Source organism: Betta splendens, chromosome 17 (assembly GCF_900634795.4).
Source record: "Betta splendens chromosome 17, fBetSpl5.4, whole genome shotgun sequence".
NCBI lineage: Eukaryota > Metazoa > Chordata > Actinopteri > Anabantiformes > Osphronemidae > Betta > Betta splendens.
The window spans coordinates 12,452,252-12,475,505 of NC_040897.2; the positions used below are offsets into that span (position 1 = coordinate 12,452,252).

Here is a 23,254-nt window from a genome sequence, read left to right on the forward strand (position 1 = left end):
TAAATAAAATGACCTTTAGGTAGAAATTAACATGTAGAAATGTGACTGTTTGCAAAGACCAAGCATGAGATCCGATCCATTTTTAATATTTTATTGCAATTTATTACTTTACAGTTAAACTGAAACTGAATAGTATAAAAACCGACATTAAAGTACAGACGCACAAGGTCAGACAAACCCACCGATGAGGAGAAACACATTGAACCTAAAAACGGTCTTTTCGTAACTGAATTTCTGTCCTCGCGTTAAGACATGTCCGTCGAGCTGTCGTCTCTGACAACATTAACAGTCCACGTAACACACAAACTCAGTCCTACAGCTAGTCATTCCTGTTACAGCGATACTGGTCAACTGGCCAAAACAATCAAAACAAGTTGGCTTTAGGGTCGAGGGAATGTGTGCACCATGCTTGTGTTGTGTGTATGTGGGCGCACGTTTGCTTTCGTATCTACAATGAGTGTTAAAACAGGAGTCCGACTTCCTACTGCCGCCCGCGTGCACGTCTACGAGTCGTCCTCGCCGTTGGCGCTGTCGCCATCGTCCTCGTCGTCTCCCTCCACGTGCTCGCCCTCCTCCTCCTCCTCCTCCTCCTCATCCCTCTCTTGACTCTTCACCTGCAGTTTGACAAGTCAGAAACAACGTGAAGGAACATAAGTGAGTTGAAACGAAAAAAAAAAAAAGGTGAAAATCAAACCAGCTTCAGATTTTGTCATTTGAGCTTAAGAAAACATCAGATGCATAAAGGTTTGTGTAGTGTGGATATTTGTATAGGAATCATTCATCACTAAAGACAGAAGTATTTTACGCATGACTTAATAAAAACTTAGTTGGCCTTAATTGTTCCTTCCATTAGACACAATTTTCTCATTGCCAGCCACTGTTTTTCTAAAGGAATGTTTATCACCATGGAACTATTATTTTGCTGAACCAGCCAAGATTATTTTTAAGTCTGGAGAGGTGGACGTCACTTTGTGCTTTCACTTGTACCCCCGGTGATTCCCTGTGTATAGGATTGTATGTATTTGGTCCCACCTCTTCCTCCTCCAGCAGGTCTCCATCCTCCTCCTCCTCGTCTTCCTCCGAGTCGTTCATCTCCTGGCTCTCCCTGTCCCTCTTTAAGCTGTCGTCCTTCTTGCTGCTCGAATGAGGTGGTGAAGTCACCTCCCCTGGCTCCGGTTTTAGGCTCTTTCCTTTAGCCAGATATCAAATTATTATTCATTATCAAGGTGGTTTTTTTTCAAATACATCTGACTGTGTCATAATAAATTATGAATGAGATCTTTCTACATTACTGATTTCAATTTAGGCACCATGGGGTGAAGCACTGGAGCGCCTGTTTCTTGCCAAAGCAGAATAATAAAGATCTATAATCACATTAAAGTCATTAGGACAGTACCAGACTTCTTGCCGTGATCCTTCTCCATTCGCTCCAGGCTGTCCAGCAGGTCGTCCACTTTGCTTTTTATCTGGCTCAACTCCCGTTTGATGGTCTGCAACTCATCCACTTTCACTGGAGAAGCAAGTGTTGTAAACTCTGATGATGACACCAGGACTCGTGTATAAATGTGGTCTGTTGGATTGTTCAGTTTTCAGATATTCAAATATAATATATTCAAATTCTCTAAATACTAAAATCATGAGAAGCAGATGAGCAACACATTCATACATTAGGTCTGGATCTGGATAAATTCTTTCATCTTTAAGATGCTTTTTGTCAAGAGACATTTAAATGTCAACTGAATGCTGAAATATGGACGTTCAAGATACTGTCCAGCTTTTCTACCACGTTCCTCCTTCACATTGTAATCACAGCTGTGTAACACCCCTAACTAGCTTTGGACTTGAATGTGTCACAGAAGGCGCCTACTTGTTCTGGAGGAGGAAGTCCTCTGACTGCTCCTGGAGGAAGAGGAGAAGCTGCTCTTGGTTCGCCGGCTGCTTCCTCCACTGAGGCTGACCCTCGGGCGCTTGGATGGGATGACGGACCGAGACAAGGGCGGCGGAGGAGCGGGGACACGGGATGGATACGAGTACATTCTGGTATAAAAGGCAAAAATGATAAAACACTTAAGTCTTATTCACTGATGTCACAGAATCTGCAGAGGAACAAAAGATGTTTTGAGCAGTGACAAAGTGGGACCAATGCAGCAGATGACTCACCTGTCATAGTAATCTCTCTGAAAGTCATAGTCGAGGTCAAACGAAGAACTGCTGCTTTAAAAGAAAAGTGGGAAATATTAGAAACTGTCGGTTGTCTTCAAAAGGGTCATGGAGCTTTAGATTTGTGTGTTACCTGTACATGTCTCCAGCTGAGCGCTTGGTGGTTTTTGACCTGTGTGGTTTGGGTTCTCCAGCCAGATTAATATCTGACGAAACCAAATAACGGTATATTACTCCAGTCCATGTTTAAGCATGGTAAAATCATGTAAGGGGAAAAGCAGTCCTCACCGAGCACTTGTCCGACTATCATTCTTCCATCCTCGCCGGCGACAGCAGATCGGGCGTTCCTCTCATTGGAGTACTGAACGAAGGCATAGCCCTTGTGCACAGAGCAGCCCACGATCTTCCCGTATTTGGAGAAAATTGCTTCGACATCCGCCTTGGTGACCAGCAGGGTGTTGAGGTTTCCAATGAAAACCCGGGAGTTGAGGGAGCGCGGGTCAGTCTTGTTGGTAATGTTGCTGCTGGCCATGAGGCTGGAGGTGGTGGGTGAACGACTAACAGGAAGACACAAACACACAATTCCCTGATTTAGATGTGTGAAAGATCAACACTGCATTTGAATTATTCCTCCAGAACAACCAGCAGGGCCTTCCAGGGAAAACTCACTCATACATACACAAAAAAAACAGATTATGGGTTATCATTTCCATACAAACAAAAGTCCTTAGTTTTCACATGGTTATACGTAATAGGTGTGGTTTCTCATTAGAGATTTCACAACTAATCTAGAATAAAGGATCCACTAACAAACCAAACTGTCTATTGTTACTTTACCTCATTTCATCATGTTTTAGTCTTAGGATTTTCCTGAATGAGGCGCTGCTGTTGTCAGGACCATTTAAGAATCACACTCCATACATGCAGCAGAAATCCTGATCATATACACACGACCAGGAGGAAACAGCAACTTGACCAGAAAGCATCGAACAGGTCAGGCTTTAACTGACCTTAAATGTCTTAAATGCTTCATTTCAGGGTGAATGTGAGCAGGTGTCATTTCAGTCACAACCTTGATGAGTGAGTAGGACTAAAACCATTGCACAGGACAGTAACCCATCACCAGTGCTTCTCACAAGTCCCCAAAGTGTTTCATGTCTGATTAATCTATAATTACATGCTTTTTGCACTACTTGGTACATCTAGCTGCATCATTTAAATCCAGGGAGCAGACGCCGAGGTTCAGCCGCTCCACATTAGGAAAGCTGTAAGCAGTGTATGCGGATACCTTTGAGATATGTTTGTGAATGCAGTCTGGGGATGTAAAGGCTAAAACTATTAAATCTACAAACGATTCTAACAGGAAGGGATGTGAGTGCACAGTGAAGCCCAGAGTTGTGCGAGTTCCTTGGTGGGAAGTGAGTCCTCGACAGCAAACATAACAAAAACAGTGACCACACCCCAGCTGACGGGGTTGGAACATTCATCACTCACTCCATAGCGTCTGTGTGCAGGGCTGCCGTCTGACACTGTGGGCTGGGTTCTGTTTGGTTGGGCTGGTGTCTTGACCTTCACCTTCGCCCCTCGTGAATTTTACTGGGGCGACAAAAAACACACCTCAGTCAAGCTGAGCAGGGTTATCTCGTACCAATCTTACCTGTTTGATTGTGTGTCAGTGACGGCAAACAGTGGCACAGCTCTTTAAAAATGTATGTAAGAAAATACTATAACAAATGTGTGTTGGTCAAGACAAACTAAAGAATACAGAAGAGATTAGTGCACATGTGTGAATAACGGTTCTAAGGGTTATAAAAAGGTTAAAAAGCCAAAAAACCCTTTCAGACTTGTCTGTAAAAAAAAAAAAAAAAAATTATAACGCCCCCAAAATGCCAGACATACCAAAATCTGAAAGACAAATTCTGATATAATCATACAAAACTTATTAACTTCAATTTTATGTTGGAACCCACATCTGTTTTTAATATTGTGTTCAACTTAAACATCAGTGCAACAGGTACAACTAACTGTGCATCATTATAGAATCAGCTTAGAAAACAGGATGACGATAGCAGTCGCTTTGTCCTCACACCTTTAAGAAGGGGAGTTTGTTTTTGATATTATATTAGGCAAGTTCTTAATTAAAATGTGGCATAAAATGCTCTACAATGATTATAATTAATATAGAATTTAGCCTCTTATTAAGTAGCAGATGGAGAGGTTAAAAAGTACAAAAGTTACAATTGAATTGAGAGCACTGTCTATAAAAAGACTAAAATGTAAAAATGCTGTTAATGACCAATTAGTTTATTCATGCTTTTATGGGGATTTTTTATTTCCATAAAATTAAATTTTATATTTACTGTTCCGCTTTAATTACAAGACTTGCAAAGAAGCAGTAGTGAAAGCAAAAACGTAACAAAAGTTATGCAATCGGAGTAAAAATAACTGATCACGGACCCAGAGAAAGGACAAAGAACTAAAAGGATAGATTGCATAAGATACAATTAGGCTTAGTTTTGATTAAAGTGACGGACACAAACAACAATACAGGCCATAACTCAAAAAAAATCTCAGGTCTTACACTGGGGGAACTGAAAACGCAGTTTCCCAGTGATGAGCAATGACTTTTGAATTTTAGAGTCCAACTGAAAACAGCTACAGATGTTGGCGTGTGCATGTAGCCTAGCAGTGAATGTGGAGGGGTGAGTTGGTTTAGATACACAAACAGCCAAATACTCTTTCAGATAAACACACGTTTAATTATTTAAAGGTGTTTTTGTAACGTTATATAAGAACAAACTGAGAAAGTCCAAAATTTCCAAATCTTCATGGGAAAAAACACGAAGCAAAAAAATAAATTCCTCATGAAAAACCTGCTGTCTGCGTAGCATTAGCCAGAAAATTAAAGTCTGGGGATTTTCAAAAATACCTAAACCATCTACAACACAACGGCCTGGACCCCAACAGCGCCACCATCCGGCGTCTGCGTAGAACACGGGCCCTGCGTTAGCCTCGGTGTTTCACAGCCGGCTAGCATGGCTAACGTTAGCCAACCACCAACAGAGGATTAAAAAAGGCACAGCAGTAAGACCAGTCTCCTTGCTTGCAAAAACCAAAACCCGCAAAATACCGATAATTGCGTAGTAGATAATCTGCAATCAATCAAGGAGGAAGCTGACACTATCAAACCACCTTGTTAGCTAGCTAGCTAGCGGTCTGGCTGAAAAGCGTGCCAAAAACAAATCAGTCCCGTTAAACAAAAGTCTTCACAGTAATAGACACAAAAATAAAACTACACAAACTTGCAAAAAGGGGGCGGAACCGTAGCTAAAATGCATCCAAAGCGCCGTGCTTCTAAAAACCACAACCAGCGTTCGTGTGTTTGAAGTAGATGAGCGTCTCCAAGCCAGCTAAGCTAGCTACACGCTAGCCAGCACATTACGTTTTGTCCTCTCGCAAAATAGAAAAAGCATCGTTGAAAAAATCCAAAAAGAAAAGAAAAAGGAAGGAAAAATGAAAAATATCTGGGAACAAAATACTCACCACGACCTTTACGAGTAAAATGTCTTGCTTTCGGCAAAATCGGTCAAATTGTTACTTAGGTCGTCCCTTCGGAGCCCAAGCGATTCGCCCCCCGTCAGCAACGAGCTAGCTTTCTTCTAGCCACTAAGCTAGCCTAATGCTATCTGCCGATGGCGCAGTATTGGGAGTGGGCGTTTATTTGGTATCACAGAGCAGTCACAGAGGGTGGGGTTCATGAGCACGGTATTGAATAAAGAACCCATGCAACCGCCGGCACAACGTGCTATGTTAAACGAACCACACGACTGCTTTCATAAGCCTACGCTAATACTATTATCGGAGATTTGTTGAAGCGCTTTTCATGGCATCTTAGAATTACACTTTACAGTATTGCTCTTACACCTATATTTTTATGCGAGCTATTCATTAAAAAATATAAAATAAAAAAATATGAATAGACCATAGAACGTTGTGCTTTTAAATACATAATATAAAAGTCAATGCGCTTTATGTTTTTTTTTAATTTAGTAGATAACGATCTCGAAACGATTACTTACTGCTAAACCACAACTTTATTACCACAATGAGCCGCGAGGGGGGAGCATTGTTATATCCACAAATGATCATGTCAATCGAATTAATACACAATTAAAGATCTTTTTATAAGAAATACATTAATTCAGTGGTTATAAATAAAAAATGCAATTTAATAACTTGGTTACAGTTTTAAATTTTTCAAGCAAATACACAAAAAGTTAAAATATACCTGAGCAGGTGACACACAGAACAAAAAGAATGGGGACACTTAGTGTACAGATAGGCTATATACCTCCCTGCAGACATTTTAATATAGCATAGGCATATCGCTGTATACATATTAAAATTTATGTTATTTTCACTCCATTTATGAATTTCTGTTTGTCTCACTGTAGGTGAGGTAATTGAGGTAAGTGCCATGAAAAGCAAAACTACTCACTAAGGCTATAATAACAAAGTTTCTTGAGATGACATAATGAATAATAATACTTATTTGCTCAGACTGTGCTTTACTATCATATAAGACAAAGAAAATCCTGACAGTAACACAAGTTTCTTTCTTTCATTAGAGAATGAACATGTGTTTGTATTCAAAGAATACTATACAAAAAGCACACAATTTCTGAAACGTAAAGCTATATCATTTATATAATTTATGATATAATGATCCCTCAGATTTTGAATGGTTTTGCTTTGAGCTGAAAACCAGTGTGTTATGATAAAATCAAACTGTCTGCAAATTAATATCATACATCGTGCGTGTTTCTATTAAAAACACTGGCTCTGGGGCTCATATAAATCTGTGGGAACCATTTTTTTCTCCAGCTCTCCCTCTCGTTAGTACCAGCACATCGCTTCACGTCCGTTCTGTAGACATGCTTGGAGTTTATTTGTCCCTGTGGCTTTTGTCACGGATGTCACAGTAGGAAAATCCCAACTGTAAATAATTAATTAGTCATGTTTGAGGTACATGTAGCTGCTTGACTCTTAAAGTTTGTTTTTTTCATGCTGGCTCGCTGCCATACTGTTATGTCTTACTGGAACATTTAATAGATCCAAGCTATTGTTATTGTAATTTCTATTAGAAACACCTGCTCCTATACTGATATATGACAAGTCAAAACGTCTTCTGCGATAAAGGCCTTGTCGTTTACTGCGTGATTTTATTGCACCTGAGGAGGCAGAGAAATGGGGAGAGACAGGATGGCAACTACAGGAGAACAATACCAGCTGTCTCCTGCATCTAGTTAGGAGAAAAGAACTCTTTACAATGTCCCGGTTTTTCTTGGTGAATATGTTCTTTTGTGAATTGTTCTCGCTCATCTGGTTTTGTTTCCAACACTGTCCCGAAGAACTTGTTTACAGATCCGTGCGTCATCTCAGGAATCAGAAATATAACTCTACATCTCAGTTTCACCGAGTAAACAGACGCACAGATGAAAGGTTTCTCTGCTTGTTTGCCTCCTTTGTGTATTTCTGTCAATCTTATCAGTGCAAGCGCTGCCCTGTTGTTTGACAGCCAGTCAGGCATCACGGCCAATTCTGACGTGGCTGCTGCGAACGGGAGAGGGACAGAGACTGTGCTTGGTTTTCTGAATGTCAACGTGGACACTGAGAGAGACGCCGCGGTAACAAAACGCAGAAAACCAACAAAATAGGGTCAATGCTGAGCGCCACAACCTCACAGAGCGCAATTATAGGGATTTAACAGGATCAGAACAGATAGATTCATATCAGCACATTAGTTATAGAAGTAAGATCGGGGGGAAACGCCTAAAAACAGAGTTGTGCAGGTTCTGTCCATGTCATTTTAGTTCCAACGTAAATATTGAAAGTTCAAGACACTGACAGTTAATGTATAGGCTCTTTTGTGTCGTATAATAAGTCTCAACTGTCATGTGGTCACTACTGTAAACTATTGTTGTAACCAACGCCGCTACATAGAATAAATGTTTGTTTCTGAAGTGTGGTGTAAGAAGAGAATGCTCAGAATCTTGTGTGTTTTTTCCTAACATTTCAGTGCTTTCAGTTTAATTTCATTTATTTGAATAAAGATACCATACAACACTCCAATGATGCAATAACCAACTAAACTAACAACATTCATCTATCTATATGTTGTATCATAAGCTGAAGCTATTCAGGACTTCGAGCTGCATGGATGGAGAACTATTGTGCAACGGCTGAGTCCTGCAGCATCCAATACAAATTATACAGACAGGGCTTATATACAGAGAACCTGATGCTGTTTAAGTGCCTGGACAGTTGCTCATGTTGATGCAACCCACCTGTGAATAGACACATGAAGCACTGAAACTAAATGAAGAACATCCACACTGGATCTGTGTACATTAAGCTAGTCATGTAGAGTTTGCCTTTAATAATAAATTCTGCCACATGGTTAAACCACAACAAATCCAGTTAACTTTAAATGGTTAAAAGTGCATAAACATCATAACATCTCCTCTCTTCTCTTTGACAAGTTTTAGAAAAAGGTGAAACATTATATTTGAGCTGGAAGTTGAAAGCCTTCATATCAACCTTTTTAAGGCTGGATCAGCTTCCAAAACATTTGATGTGTTCCACATTGTTCCGCTGTTTCGAGGTGAGCTCAGATAAACCTTCTTTTTCTGTCAAACTGCACCAACATCACTCTGACAGTAAGCGAAACCTAAGCCCGGCGTGTCTCTGAGCGGAGCGGGGCTTTAAACGCCACAAACACTTGGCTCCGCATCGCTCCACTGGCTCCATCCCCGTCTGCCGTTCGATCGGGAAGGACGGGCGCGTGCGCGTCGGCACCGCGCGCGCGCGCACGCGGCGAGGCAGTGGGGCGCGCTGCGGGGACGGCGGGCAGCACAATCTGCGCTCCGCCAGCGCGAGGCGAAGACCGAGCACCGGTGCGCGAGGCGTGACGGGACGGGACGCGCGACGGTAAGCACCTCACACCGCACTCTCACGCGTTCTACCGCGTCGACCCGCGCGAGGGCACGAGCGAAGGCGACCAGACGCCACGTGCGTCACGCAGAGTTAGACGTAAACGCGTGCAGATCTAATGCCCCGATTGTTACTGCGCTGTCGGGGCTGCTGCTGTTTGCAACGCATCACCGTGAGCGTTTGAAGCTGTCGCCGCGGCTGCGGCTCGCGCAGCTTTTTGTTTGCTGGACGTAGGATGCGCAGTAACACTTAGAACCATCAACTCGTCCAAAGTTCGACAAACGGGGGGAACGTCCCCAGAAAAAGGTTCTCCTCATCTCGAACTGTACCTCGGCATCTTGAATTACACAAGAACTTGTTTTGATTGTGCAACGAGGATTTGAGGAAGGCAATTAATAGATATTCAGCTAAATACTATAGTGAACTCTTACCCCATTACTTAAGGGACTCTTCCTTTCCACTCCTCTGCAGAGCTCTGATTTATGTAATGTAGCTGGAATGAAAAGTGCTGCGCAGGGGGTGGAAATCTGGCTTACTGAAAGTCAAACAGATGAGGAGGCTTGTTTTAATCATTAGTCTCGTGGTATCGCTGACATGAAGCTTGTGCTGGGGAATCAAGGTTTATACTCGCAGGCTGTGGCCAGTGTTCCCATTGCACAGAGGTGAGTGCGAATCCCAGTTCCATTCGTTGTTTACCTCCTCCTTTATGTGGCGGTTGAGGTCGGCGGCGTGTGATTGTTGCACGAACAAAGCCTTAAATGGCCCCAACGAGCCTCTGGGAGGTCGATCAGGTTGTTGATCGATATCTGTGACTCACCGATTATTTCACCAGATGCTCAGATTGTTTGTTCAAGTGCGCAGATGGAGCATGGCGCTACGTGCGGGGAGACAGCAGCGAGCCAGGATTTGTTTCACCCGAGAATGTTTGTTTGCCCTGGCAGCGTGCGTCCGCCGTGATTTCACACCAGGGAAATGAAATAACAAGAGCGCGTCGGCTTCGGCGGATTGTTTTGCCGATGCTGACTTTGCAAAAGTGCAGAGTGCGCGTTCCAAACGTGTCGTTGGGCGACGAGGGAGCGCGCGAGCCTCAAAGGTTTGCCACCGCACGTGCAGCGTGGCGTGAAGGCAAAACCATGATTTGTTATTAGGCGAGAAACCAAAAATGTGCGTTTGAATTTGAATTAATTTAATTTCAAGTCATATTATTATTATGTTTATACTTTTATTTCACCCTAGAACCTGTTAACAATAATTCCTCTCACTTTCTTGAGTTAAGAAGAGTTAAAAGACTCATAATATGCCTCTCCCTGTAGTCTGAAGGAAACAGACTTGATACAAACTGGCTTTGTGTTATTATCACATTATTATCACATATCATTATTGCTTTGTGTTATTATCACATTATTATCACATATCATTATTGCTTTTTGTTATTATCACATTATTATCACATATCATTATTGCTTTGTGTTAGTATCACATTATTATCAAACATCATTATTGCTTTGTGTTATTATCACATTATTATTACATATCATTATTGCTTTGTGTTATTAGTGGTTTATTCCGACAGCCAAGGAACCGGTTCTGGGTCAGACAACTGGCTCCAGACCGGCTCCAGCTCGCTGTTTGTGTCAGGGGCTAAGGTTTGGATCCGCATGATGAGATCAACTCAAACTGCTGTTAGTTTTAACACCAAAGCCATTAAAAAGTAACTGCGGTCCGCGGTGATCACAGCGAGCAGCGTGTGTGTGGGACCACCAGTGTGGAGGCAGCGTGGATCCATAAAGGCAGGAACACTTTGAATTAGTGTTGATGCAGAGGCCGACAGGCGTAGTGACGTAATGACGTGGCTCTAATGAGGCTCTCCTGTGGAAAAGGAAACTGGACCTTAGAATATTTTCACACTGAACCAGGTCTAAACCAGCAATAACACCAACTTTGTGTCGGTCCAAAGGGTTTATGTAATGTATCATTACAGAGAGAATTTGCTCTTGAAATTAAAAAAGTCATCCTGACAGTAACTGTGCAAAGTGTTAAAGATAAAATATAGTTTTTTTGTAAACACAGCAGCTGTGTTGATTTTACATGGTCAGAGCTCATGACCTAATTATTCAATCCAAGCTCATTTCACTCATTTGACCACTTTCAATAGAACAGCTTTAAGTCATTTCAAGTGTTCTTAATGCGCAGCCTCAAGCGTGGTTCTGATCCTCCCAACATGTTGAACCAACCCTTTAACCAGAAAACCCCTCAACAAAAAACACAAACGGCGCAGGATTAAAAGCACCACATGTAAAAGAACCCAATAAAACATTTGGAGTAGTTAGTTGGGAAGCAGTGAAGGAGTAACAGCAGTGATTTCTTTATGGTTCCTACTATGAAGCCTGCACAGCTCTACTTACAGTACATCAGTATATAAAGGCAACTGATGGAAACACCTGTCGACACAAACGACTTTCTTGGAGCTTTTATGAAATGGCTGCAGTTTCCTCGGTGACCGTGCGAGGTCATTTAACGTGATGGCTGCGCTCCTAATGCCCCGTTAATACTTGTGTTTACGTCACGCGGAGCGAGATGACCTAATGTATTTAATTAGGGGTTCAAAGGGGATCATATGGGATGAATTAGAGACAGAGAAGAAACCAGTTTGCGTTCTTTTACATAAATATTTGTTCCCATGCCTCTAAAAGAAACAGCCCAGAGTCAGAATTAGCGAGGTCCTTGTCTCATGGCCGTCGTGCCTGTGATCGTGCTGCAGCGGGACGTCACTTGTTTTCCTCCACATACCTTTCCTGAACATTAGCAGCGACTGGGCCGCGGGCAGCGCTCCCAGCAGTTATTCCTGGCCAGAGGTGCGTGCTCTGTTGCAACACCCAGGGGTGACACAGCAGGGTAACAGGACCCGCCGCAAGTATCACACTAACTGTTTCAACATTGTTTCTGGTGTGGATTATCGGCAGGATAATGTCTTCTAAGGTCGTGTGCACTTGGAGAATGATTAAAACGCCAGCGAAACAGAGGATTTGAAGTTTCACTTAATTTATCCTATTATGACGATTATAAACTCCAGACTCAGTGCTGGATTCGTCAGAATACAAAAATAAAAGCCAAATGTAGTGTGTGTGTGTGTGTGTGTGTGTGTGTGTGTGTGTGTGTCCATCACAGTCGAATCACAGTAATACAGTAATTTAATCTTTTAGATGATGATTAAGTTTCACTGTTTCAGACCAGATACAGACCAGATATAGAAGAGTTTGATCACAACAAATGACCTCTCTCGCATTTTGGATGCTTTTATCCACTGTGTCTATAATGAAATACGACCGGTGCTGCTTTAAAATTGGTTTACACAGTTTGACAGCCTCTTGACATCGAATCCATTAAATCCATGTTGATGAAACTCAGTTGTTTTTTGTTCTTGAATAGTTCATATTTTGCAGATGAAGCCTTTATGAAAGATAACGCAATAAACATAATTGGTTTATTTCCCAAAAGGTCCGTAGTGGGAGGCTGGCGTTGCAGCAGCAAGCGGGGGCAGAGGTTGATTAAAAGCGTACGGAAGCAATAAACAACATAACGACGTACATGTTGCTAAATAAACGGAGCAACGAGCAGCGGCCGCGCTAACGGGGTCCGTACGGCGCGTGGAGCCAGTAGCAACAGCATGAGCTGCTTTTGTGCTAGTGGTGGGACGCTGAAGAGAGAACCAGACCCAATGCGGAGGGAGCTCTGCAGCTAGGTTCAAATATTATTACTGGGAGCCACCTAAGACTAACACAGGAGCGTAACAAGCACAGCCGTTAAAGTGATGTGTCGAGATTAACGACGCGCTGCGGAGCAGCAGCACAAACCCCTTTTCTTTTTTCATCCACCTCTACAGGAAAGAGAATCTTAAACATCTGAACGGTTGAAAATGAAGGATTCACAGGCTCGAGTGGAGAGACAGGTAAAAGCTAAACTAGATGCAAAGTTTCCTGTTTTTGTTTTGATTTATTAACATATTTTTATTTACAAGGACACATTTATAAGCTTAGATTTATATTATAATTCCAGCCTTTTCCAGGCCTTTTCTAAGCCATGAAGTTAGCACTTTATTACGTGACGTTAGCACCTACTTCACGCGTTAATGTGGCGATGCAGCTGTGCACATATGAGAGACGAGCCTTCAATATTTAGTCAACAACCGCCGTCTCCTTCCACGCAAGCGTTTTACTGCAGCTCTGAAAAGGTTTTGGAGGAAAGACATTATTGAATCACATCTGTGACCGTGAGTATATGAGAACATGGTGGTAAATTCCCCCTCACCAGTCCTGTTGTTTGCCAGGCTGCACGTAGATGTTGTTGCTTGTCAGAGTCTGATTGTGGACCAGAAGAAACCTGCAGACCTTTTTCATAAAGCTGTGATATTTTAATGTAGTATGTGTTCATCCCACCCACAGTAAAGGTTTAATTCTACTGTGTGTATCAGACCAGGCTTCAGGCCCTTTGAAGGCCCCTGCTGTGCTCCCATGTATGTTGACTGTTCTCCTAGTAATTCTCCCATGACGTAACATGGACCGGTGCAGTTGGGAAGTCATCCTTGATATACAGCAGTGCTAATGTGCAAACGGTTCGCCGTGCACAGTCTGAAGAGCCTCTACGTGTAAAACAATCTCGGCTCAGACCAAATACCACCCAGCATTTATTTGGAAAGACACTCTGGAGTCAGCCGGCACCCGCCACACCAGACCTGGGCTCGTCAGCGGAGAGTTTAAACAGACGTCCTGTCAAGCTGCTCCTATTTCAGGCCGCTGGCAGGCCGAGGAGCGCGGGGCGAGTCCGTAGGCCGCCGCCGTATCTCCTCCGTGGGCTCCGCTCGCACCGTCTCGTGGTTTGGACCCGATCGCTGTCATTTCCCTGGAATTTCCTGCCATCTGCGCGTAGTCAGTGTTTCACACAGACCCACACCTGCTTGTAAATGTTTAGGCCTGAGAGGATGGAGGGGATGGGGTAGGTGAGCGCTGATGGAGCCGGAGCAGCTTCACGCTCCTGCCTGTTTTTTGTTTTTTTTTTAGAACCAATGAGAGAAAATAGGACAGAGCAACAGTTGAACAATGTAACACATAACGTTTTATTTTCATAGTTTGATTTCTATCACATGTTCCTATAGTAAACACTCACTGGCCCCTTCATGTCCTGTGACACCACCAGGTGGTGTTAATGTTAATGTTGCGCTTGTGACCAGTGTGTGTGTGTGTGTGTGTGTGTGATCGACTACACTGACCTGGAAACAGTGCAGCCTTTGCCATCAGTCCTAAATCACAACCAAGTTTTTCTGGAAAGGCACATTCTTTGTGCTTTAGTCAAAAAAATTAAGTATTTATGTAAAGTAATTTCACGAAGCTCCATCCATCACTTTCAGCCGCTTGCAGACATGTGGAGTATGATAAGCTTCACGTGGAGGAGGCGGGAGGATCAGTGTGACATTAGAGGTACAGGACAGTGGTGGAATGCGTTACACAGTTATATCAAGTTTTCACAGACGTAATGAGCAGAACTGAGAGACTCTGACATTCAACACAGTGCAGCCACAGCAGGTCGGACCGGGTCACGGCACTGCATCAAACCTCTGGGGGACCGTCCCAGATCCAGGTGTTTCTCAAGGAACCGTCGTCCACATCTGGGTGCTTGATAGAGTTTGGAGATTATACACTGCTTTTCATCTGCAAGCTTAAAGGTTGCACGTAAGATGAGTCATGGGAACTACAGGAACCGCGTACGCTTCGATCGACCCAACACGACTGAAGTCCAGTCGCCATGACTCCTGCATGACTAAGGGTCTCCACCAATGAGGCTACAGCCTGCTTTTCCGGGACTCTCTGAAAAATCAAAGCTGGGGGAAAATGAATAAGCTGTGTGTGGTGTGAGTGCGCCAGTAGGAATCTGTAGTCATTCTGTAAAAAGCGCCAGGTGTGAAAAGTGCCGGTAAGAAATTCACCCAGCAGCTGTTCGGAACCAGCTCGTTTAATTTCCCCTGGATAAATAAAGGCCGGTGACCTAAAGGTCCACTGGACCGTGGCTTGCTATCAAACCCGCGCCCGCAGCCACGGCCTCACAGGATTAACCTGTTTTGAAAATGATGGCGCTGAAGCTGAAGTGTAAACTCTCTCGCGCCGGCCAACTTTCTCCATTATGGGAATCCGGCCTCTCGCGTTTCATAAAAACACAGGCCACAGTTGTGAGACCAGTGACGTGATCCACACGCTCCTTTAATGCACAGCCAACGTCATTTGGGAGAGTTGGTTAATATGTCTTATTATTTATTATGTATATATTGTCCCAATATCCACACTCAGAAATAGTCTAATTAGCAGTTATTGTCCTAATTATCTATGGACTAATTCATGTGAGGAGGTCTTACAATTGAAAAGTAGCTCTTTGTTCAGAGCCCAGTGATTCTCTATTAATTCTACTTTACAGGATTATTATTTCTCTCAAATTCTTAAGTTGAAGCTGCCAGAAAGGTGATGACTCTATTTGACTTTTACTTGTTACGTATCAACCTGCCAAAGCTGAAACGATGAGCTGTAACACGTCAGCGGAGCCAAGATGAACTGTACTCAAGTGATTTCTTCTCTGCTTCATCATATTGACTCCGCTCACGTTACAAACAGTAGTTGGCAACAGTTAAAACAGTATAAACGTAAAGATGGATGAGTTCAGACGGAGCAGGAGCGTTTTCAGTCTGACTCGTTTCTGCTCATGTCATTTATCACATAGAAGCGAATAGAAAATATCAGCTTCCCTTTCACGATTAAAGTGTGCAGTTATCGTCCAGCAGGAACTGGACGCGTCCGCGTTATCGCTTCAATAAGGATCTTTTTCCCACGTTTACGTTCGACTGAAAAGCTGGAAATCCAGGAACCAAAGTGCTCGTTGCTGAGACAAGTACACATTTGCTTGTCCTGAAAGGCCACAGCTGTGTTTAGCTAACCTCAGCAAGCGAGTGTTTAAAAGGCACCACATGAGACAAGCCTGCTATTTTATAACGTTTGCTGGCTCACTGGAGGTTTTGTGGGACACTTTTCTTAGTTTTACTGTCTGACTCTTCTTTCTGGATCTGGACCAAAGTGGTTTGTGAACAGACACTGCTATATTTACTGGTGGACATCGCTCCGCTAGATTTATGCCGCTGATGTTTCCAGGCGGATCGAGATGCGATTCAGATCTTCTGATTTATTCTTTAAAACATGTGGTGCGTATAATTTCCAGTTTGCATCTGAGACGCCACACTGTGCCCTCAAAAGTCTAATATTGGTTTTAGCTCTTAAGGCCAACAGGTACAAAGCTGCAATTATCATATTTCAAACGCACCAAACCACTTCTGCACACTCTTATCATTAATCCTGCTCCAAGCGTTGACACGCAGACGTATCGCAGCCTCTCTAATTAAGCTCCAACCACAGTTCCCATGACTGGTCTGCGACACGACTCCCGTGGGGGAAACTCCGGCAATTTACGGGAAGAATCGTAAAACTGTAAACCAGACTATACCAGGAAACTACGGGCATGAACCTACACTTAGTGACTCCTTTGTTAGCTAATCTAACTACACCACTCAACTTCCTCATCCTCTGAGCTGTGTCAGATTGGGGCTCGTAAAATGCCCATACACATAAACGGTTCTGGTGACTAATTATACCATCAGGGATCCTGCTGTAAATTAGATCAATATCTGGCAGAGAGCACCTCATTCCAATAAACACACAAGGCGTTTTGCACAGCGGGGCTACTGTATATGTGCTCAGGGCAGGAGAGCGTCTCTTCACCCTCCAGCTTCTCTGCCTTGCATCACTGCGCTGCACAGAGACGTGATGCATGGTGTTTGTCGTGTTAATGAGCTGATGGAGCCGGATCCAGGTGATCAGCTGCCACGCGCTGCTCTCCTCTGAGCTGCAGGGGTGGTCTGAACAGCCCGACTCCTACAGCAGCAGTGTTGTACTGTAACACGCCTGCTGACAGGCCTTTGAGTTGCACTGTGGGTAATGTAGGCCCCAGTCAGAGCCACTGGACAAAATCTGTGAATTGAGGAAGTTTTGAAAAAAGAAACCAGTGATATAGTAAGTTATATCAAATATCTTCTCCAATAAAACCAGTCGCATGCATGTTCATCTACAGAGGTTCAGAGCTACAGTAGTTTCATCTGTTATACAGTAATAACACATTTCTTCCATCGCTGGTCCATGAAGTTGTTGGAGGTGAAGCGTTTCAGAGCGTGCTTTGTGTTCGTGATCTGCCTCTTAAGATGAGTCATCTGGGTTTGGTTTCTGTCTCCCACAGAGCCCGAGAGATGAGTGACCACGCCGCTCCTTGGAAGCAGTAACAGAAGATCACGCATGCGGAGTTCGCCAGCGGATCAGCTTCAACCTAATTCGATTTCACCCGAGCTCCGAGAGATGCCGCGCACGGCTTTTGCCTCCGATGGATTCGTGAAGCTGTTCCAAGAAGGCCCTCGTCCAACCTCTCGCTGAAGCTAAGCCTCGAGTCCCGAGCAGAGCGTGGGGGCCAGGATGTGGCCCCCGGACGTGGGGCCCCCGGACGTCCAGCTGACGCTTCCCGGCTTCGCGAGCGTGTTCGAGGATGCGGAGGAGCTCCAGGCGCCGCTGGCCTCCGGTGGGTTCTGTCAGTCCGTCCCCTCCGGAGGCCTGTGCTGCCTTCCCAGGACGCCGCTGCCGCCGCCGTCCTTGGGCCGGGACCTCGCCTCCTTGCTCGGCTGCAAGACCAATGGCTCTCACGTAGACAAGAGCATGGAGGCCTTCGCCACCGCGGCGCACGCGGAACCCAGAGTCGTCACAGAGAGGTTCAGTTGTTACCCACAGCCCTCCCTCCCGTTGTCCTACACGCTCACCAACTGTGCCACCTCTGCTTCGTTCTGCCCACCCTCATCCTCTCTGTCCTCTGCCTCCTCCCCGTCCTCTTTATATTTTGCCTCTTCCTTGCGTCCGTCCGATGGCAGCCACAAAACGTCTCAGCTCAAGCTGCAAGAAGAGCATCCCTCCATAAAACAGGAGCCCGCCGACGACTTCTCGCCGTGTAAGAAGGAGGCGTTTCACGCCGGCGGCCAGCAGGGGGCGCTGTTCCACGTCCAGCAGCTGCTCCAAGCCCACGACGGGCGGGACCGAGCCCGGACCCCCGTGCAGTCGCTCGGGCTCAGCGGGCCCGTGGGTCCGGACCCCGCGGCGGACCCGCAGGAGCAGCCGTGCCACTGGATCGACTGCAGCGCCGCCTACGGCAGCCAGGAGGAGCTGGTGAGGCACATCGAGAAGGTCCACATCGACCAGCGCAAGGGGGAAGAGTTCGCGTGTTTCTGGGCGGGATGCGTGCGACGCCATAAACCCTTCAACGCGCGCTACAAGCTGCTCATCCACATGAGGGTTCACTCCGGAGAAAAACCCAATAAATGCATGGTGAGTCACCGCTTCTTCACAGTTCTGAAGTGTTTAAAGTTAAGATTGAACACATATGCACAGTTCCAATGGAGATTTAGAGCGAAGTCCAGCTCTGCATTTAATAACTGAGTTCTCTTTAACAGCCTGATATGTCTTAATAGGGTTGTCGGGTAAAACATAAAGACAGGAGGGTGCAGCTTCATGCAAACACAGGATGCTGTATTTCATCCTTTCCACCACTACGCTCACTTTAAACGGTCCCTTCAGAGGTTACAGCACGTCTCCACTCGTCTCCCACAGCTGCCCATCAGCAGCTAGAGGGACGATCGGACACTTTCCTCTGCGCTCAACAGGTTTCCCTTACTCATGCGTGCCAGAGGATGAAGCCCGGTCGCTGAATGAATGAAGGTTGTGTTCGTAGACGCGAGCCTCCTGGTGAATGCTTTTAGTTCTGTTACTGTTTTATCGATGACAGGCTTCTGGGACGGACACGTTGAGCTCCATGCAGCAGTAGAGGATGTGAAGTGTATTTACCAAAGGTCCAGTGGTTCTTAGGTGATTAGATTGTATAGAGAGGCCAAAAAGCCTCACCTTCCACCCTCCACCATCAGCTGCCATGACTCATTTCGTGAGGCACTATTGCATCTTAACCACGTTTGTCCCATGATGACTTCACGTCGGTGCCAGACCTCCGTCCCTCCCTTTAATTCCCCCAGCGGCTCGTCTCCTGTCATCAGCTGGGCCTCTGCATAGTAATTCATTTAGGAGCCTTCATTCAGGGACGTGCTTAATGCTTAAGTGGATTAGTTCATTACAGCGACCCGCTGCCAGCTTGTACACTTAATGTGTTACTGCAAACATATTATTATTAAGATTAAATCAACACTGACGCAAAAATGAGTCATTAGTCACACGTGAACTACTTGAATAACGTCATTTCATTTTCATGAAGCTCTGAAGCTCTGGTGCTGCAATGGAAATAAAATGTTACTTATGAATGTGGTCAGTGTTTGTTCATGAATTCAGCCCTTTTACCAGCTCATAATGTCGGGTCACAGATTAAACAGGTGACAGTCCCGCAGTAAACGCGAGGTTCCCAGAGCGAGCTGCAGCCCGCTGCGGTCGAGGCGTAATTCACGGCGCTGGAGCGTGGATGGGAGTGACACGTTGGGCCGGTGCAGGCGAAAACGAGCATCCCGCGGCTGAGGTTGCTCTGAGTCAGCCTGTTTTCCTTTCAGCAGGTGCCTCCAGAGTGAGACGTGTTTACATACGACCAGCAAAACACTGCAGCAACTTCATTTAATAGGATTAGGATTTTTATCCGTTGGTGAAGGAGGAAGCGGTGATGTCATCAGAGAGAGGACGAACAGAAAAGGCCTTGTGGAAGAAGCGTTTTTTTACTTATGAAGTACTGTATGTGTGGACCTTTGACCCTAACCTGGTTTTTAAGAAGTATATAGAAGTATTTTTGTGATTTTTAACATCTTTGTGGTTGATTCTTCTGTTTTATCTAAGCTCTGTCGCTGAATAATTGACCTTTGACCTCCCCTGACGCCGCTTCACTCTCCCCTTCTATGACTTTGTTGTTATTCTGAAGGGCTGGTGACATGTGAGACACTGTTGACTCTGGTTTGTGTTATGTTGTTTTAAATTGTCCTGCTTTTCTTTAAAACAATTGGCCCTTTGAAAACCATAAATAAATAAAAGCATGTTAGCGGGGGAGCCTTTTCTTTTTTCCTCTGGAGGGAGCAGTTGGCTGAGGGCTAATAAATAAAACAAATCTAATAATGAACATCACAAACATGACATAATGATGCAGATGTTGGAGAAGAGCTACTAAATCTAACATTGCAGGCTGAACTCTATCTGGTCTCTGAATGTCACACAGTAACGTTCGTTTTGTAGCTTTTTCTATTCATTTTGCCCTGGTCCATAAAATAAAGGGACCATTATACACATTAAACGGTGAAAGAAGACTGATGCATGCTGTCACGCTGGACAAATGAAGAATGTAAACTACAACCGAAGCCTAAACAAAAGCTGGGCTCAAATTTCTGGTCCAACTTTTCACAAATCTGTTTCTATTTAGTTACAACTTCCTTTGGTCGAATTTATAGCATTTCACTGGCACCGTCGCTTTGCTAAAGTATGTTGTATGCCTGTTGTATTTTTGAATTACTAACACTAATATGAGTTTTATGAAGCTTTATGAGTTTGTTCCTGGAGCTCAGATGATATAAAGCTGCAAAAGGTTGATGCAAGTGTCATCATCAGAGAGAAACAAATGTGACGTTTTATATAAGCTTTATAATAAAGCACCGTGAGTTTAATGAAGAAAATCTTCCAAGTAGTAACCTGAATGTTTCTGTCAATCAGCTGGTTGGTTTCAAAGTCATCATCATCCTCACCGAACGGATTGATGATCAGCTCCCCGACCTGCACACGAGACTCACAGTGATGCTGCTCTGCTGTTACCGTGTTGCATCACGTTACTGTACCTTCAGCCAACCACTGTAGAAGAAGAACTGCAGCAGGGTGAAAACCGGCACATACATGTCCAGCTTGTGGTCCTTGTATCCTTTCTCCGGGTTCAGAAATTGGCGGCCGATCACACAGAAGCCAAAAAATGAATAAACTGCGATAGTCACTACCTGCATAGGAAAGAAAGGGCACAGTGAAGAGAAATAGATGAATTCACCCATTTGAGAAGCAGGAGTCATAAAATGAAAAATGAATTAATCAAAAAACTTGCTGTTATTTAATGGATCGATTAAAGTAGATATTTATATAAACCTTAATTAAATTGAGATTAATGGTGTGTATTAGATGTAAGTACTTGAGTAAATATAGTAAATACAGCTGATACCTGAGTGTAGACCAGAGGGATACTGATCCAGTCGTAGTGGAACAACAGGCTGCACTTGCCTCTGTACTTGTTGAGCTCCTGTGAACGGAGGAAATAAATTCGAACATCTGGGTTTTGTTTTTTCAGAACTGTGGACACTGGGTTTGTTGGTGGCTCTGTTTGTATGGTCATCTAAATGAAATGCTCACATCCATCAGGAGTCTCAGGGCTATGTCGTCCCTCACCCGACCCTCCTCCCTCGCTCTGGACGCCAGGTTCGAGAACCAGGTCAAAGGCATCCAGTACTTGTTGAAATCAGAGTGCAGCGACTCCAACTTCTTCAGCTCGAGAGTTGTCATAAACCCTGCACAGACATTATAGTAATATCTAATGTATCAAATACACACTACGACACCATGGGCACATTCATGAAAGCTGATGATTCTTATTTAATTTTGGTTCTTACATGTCATTAAAATAATGCTATGACAATAATACTATTATCGAGTGTAACGCAGGCTCACCAGCTTCCACGATGTGCTCCAAAGTTGGGAAACGCTTGTGCACCCTGGTGCTGATGGAGCGCAGAATGAGAACCGAAGACAAGTTGGCGAATCGCATGAGCGTGCGTCGCAGCAGACGACCCCTCTCATCGGCCCCGTGGACGTTTCCCGAAACCACCATCATCAGGTCATCGGGCAGCGGGAAGCTGGTGTACTGGCCCCACCAGCGATTAAAGGCCAGGGTCACATAGAAACCTGGGAGCAAAGGGAAAAGTTCAACTGCGTCGTATGTGGATCTGACGGGATTTGAGTCCAGTCACACTCACCCAGAACAAAGGAGACTGGGATGAAGTTGGTGTTGGTGAACTGGTCACAGTAAAGGGCGATACGCTCAAACAGATCCTGCTGCCTCGGTGAGAGGAAGAACCTGTGAAGCAAATAAAAAAAGTGAAAGAAAGACCTTTAAATAAGACAATTCAATTATAAATAGTGCAAATGTACCTGTAAAAGACACTAAAAAAGGAATAAACCCCACAAAACAGAATAAACTCCTTGTAAAGCAGCTTGTAGATGCTCCCCTTCCACCTGAAGAGGAGCTTCGACAAACCCGCAAACCTCACATCAGCCACTTCCAGCGTGTAGGAAACCGTCATGTTTATTCTGTGCTGTTACAGAAAACCCTGGGGAAGAAACACAACAGGAAACATAAGCAACACAACAAGAAGCACAACGAGAATCACAGTAGCATGGTTCACATTAGTCGTCTTCAGTGAAAACGCCTGGAGCCGCGTCTCACCTGTGAGAACAGGTGAATCACCCGCTGCCGTTCCTCTGGGTGTCATTTAAACCTGTCTGCTGCGTCATCGTAAATAACCTTAAATTTATTACCTGGGAAAGTGATGCCTACATCTGAGATATACTCTGACGAGAGCACGGGAATCACCTGTGTATCCTGTCCTTGAAAGGTCCAGATTAGAGGACGATGAGCTGGACACGACCCTTTCTATGATCCTGTTTCCTGTGTGGTTTTTCAGGATCTCTGGAGGTTTTCATGCGATGATTACAATTCAGGGAGAGGATGTTTCAGTTCAATTAACAGTTGTTTTAACACAAATTTTAAGTGCAGATTTGATGACACACGCACAAAATGCATACAGCAAATAAAACCTCAAACTGACACAGGCTGGTTTGACAGCAGAGGCTTCGGTGCTCTTTACTGTTGACTGGTACCAGGACCAGGTTTACAGCGTGATGCAGACGGACTGTCAGGTTCCTGGGTCGTTGTTTGTGTTTCTCACTGTTACAGCGTCTGCTCCTGTTTT

At 44.4% G+C, this 23,254-nt stretch overlaps 3 protein-coding genes across 11 annotated transcripts; 1 reads left to right on the forward strand and 2 right to left on the reverse strand.

Moving 5' to 3' along the window:
- Positions 1 to 75: 75 nt before the first annotated feature.
- LOC114845192 (heterogeneous nuclear ribonucleoprotein C) lies at positions 76 to 5,864 on the reverse strand. 6 transcript variants are annotated; one of them, XM_029133080.3, is made up of 9 exons: positions 5,704 to 5,864; positions 3,655 to 3,756; positions 2,449 to 2,717; positions 2,294 to 2,366; positions 2,161 to 2,214; positions 1,868 to 2,037; positions 1,397 to 1,570; positions 1,033 to 1,190; positions 76 to 614 (listed from the first exon to the last, which is right to left on the reverse strand). In XM_029133080.3, exons 2-9 carry the CDS (start codon positions 3,657 to 3,659, stop codon positions 504 to 506), a joined length of 1,014 nt encoding a protein of 337 aa, XP_028988913.1. In that variant the 5' UTR covers positions 3,660 to 3,756; positions 5,704 to 5,864; the 3' UTR covers positions 76 to 503. The 6 variants fall into 6 exon arrangements, with proteins under 6 accessions (XP_028988913.1, XP_028988916.1, XP_040923923.1 ...); XM_029133083.3 differs by lacking the exon at positions 3,655 to 3,756 and having other exon boundaries at positions 5,704 to 5,855; XM_041067989.2 differs by having other exon boundaries at positions 2,161 to 2,211; positions 3,655 to 5,854.
- A 3,121-nt stretch (positions 5,865 to 8,985) lies between these two features.
- LOC114845142 (zinc finger protein GLIS1-like) lies at positions 8,986 to 20,819 on the forward strand. Of its 4 annotated transcripts, none has more exons than XM_055503900.1 (3): positions 8,986 to 9,150; positions 17,476 to 18,602; positions 19,823 to 20,819. In XM_055503900.1, the coding sequence occupies exons 2-3, from the start codon at positions 17,706 to 17,708 to the stop codon at positions 19,838 to 19,840; spliced, it is 915 nt and encodes a 304-aa protein (XP_055359875.1). In that variant the 5' UTR covers positions 8,986 to 9,150; positions 17,476 to 17,705; the 3' UTR covers positions 19,841 to 20,819. The 4 variants fall into 4 exon arrangements, with proteins under 4 accessions (XP_055359875.1, XP_055359878.1, XP_055359876.1 ...); XM_055503903.1 differs by having other exon boundaries at positions 19,826 to 20,819; XM_055503901.1 differs by lacking the exon at positions 8,986 to 9,150 and adding an exon at positions 9,657 to 9,815.
- On the reverse strand, positions 20,812 to 22,858 carry best4 (bestrophin 4). The gene is made up of 8 exons (XM_029132353.3): positions 22,434 to 22,858; positions 22,259 to 22,359; positions 21,954 to 22,187; positions 21,639 to 21,793; positions 21,451 to 21,528; positions 21,083 to 21,235; positions 20,940 to 21,020; positions 20,812 to 20,826 (listed from the first exon to the last, which is right to left on the reverse strand). Exons 1-8 carry the CDS (start codon positions 22,583 to 22,585, stop codon positions 20,812 to 20,814), a joined length of 969 nt encoding a protein of 322 aa, XP_028988186.1. The 5' UTR covers positions 22,586 to 22,858.
- Between the last annotated feature and the right edge of the window lie 396 nt (positions 22,859 to 23,254).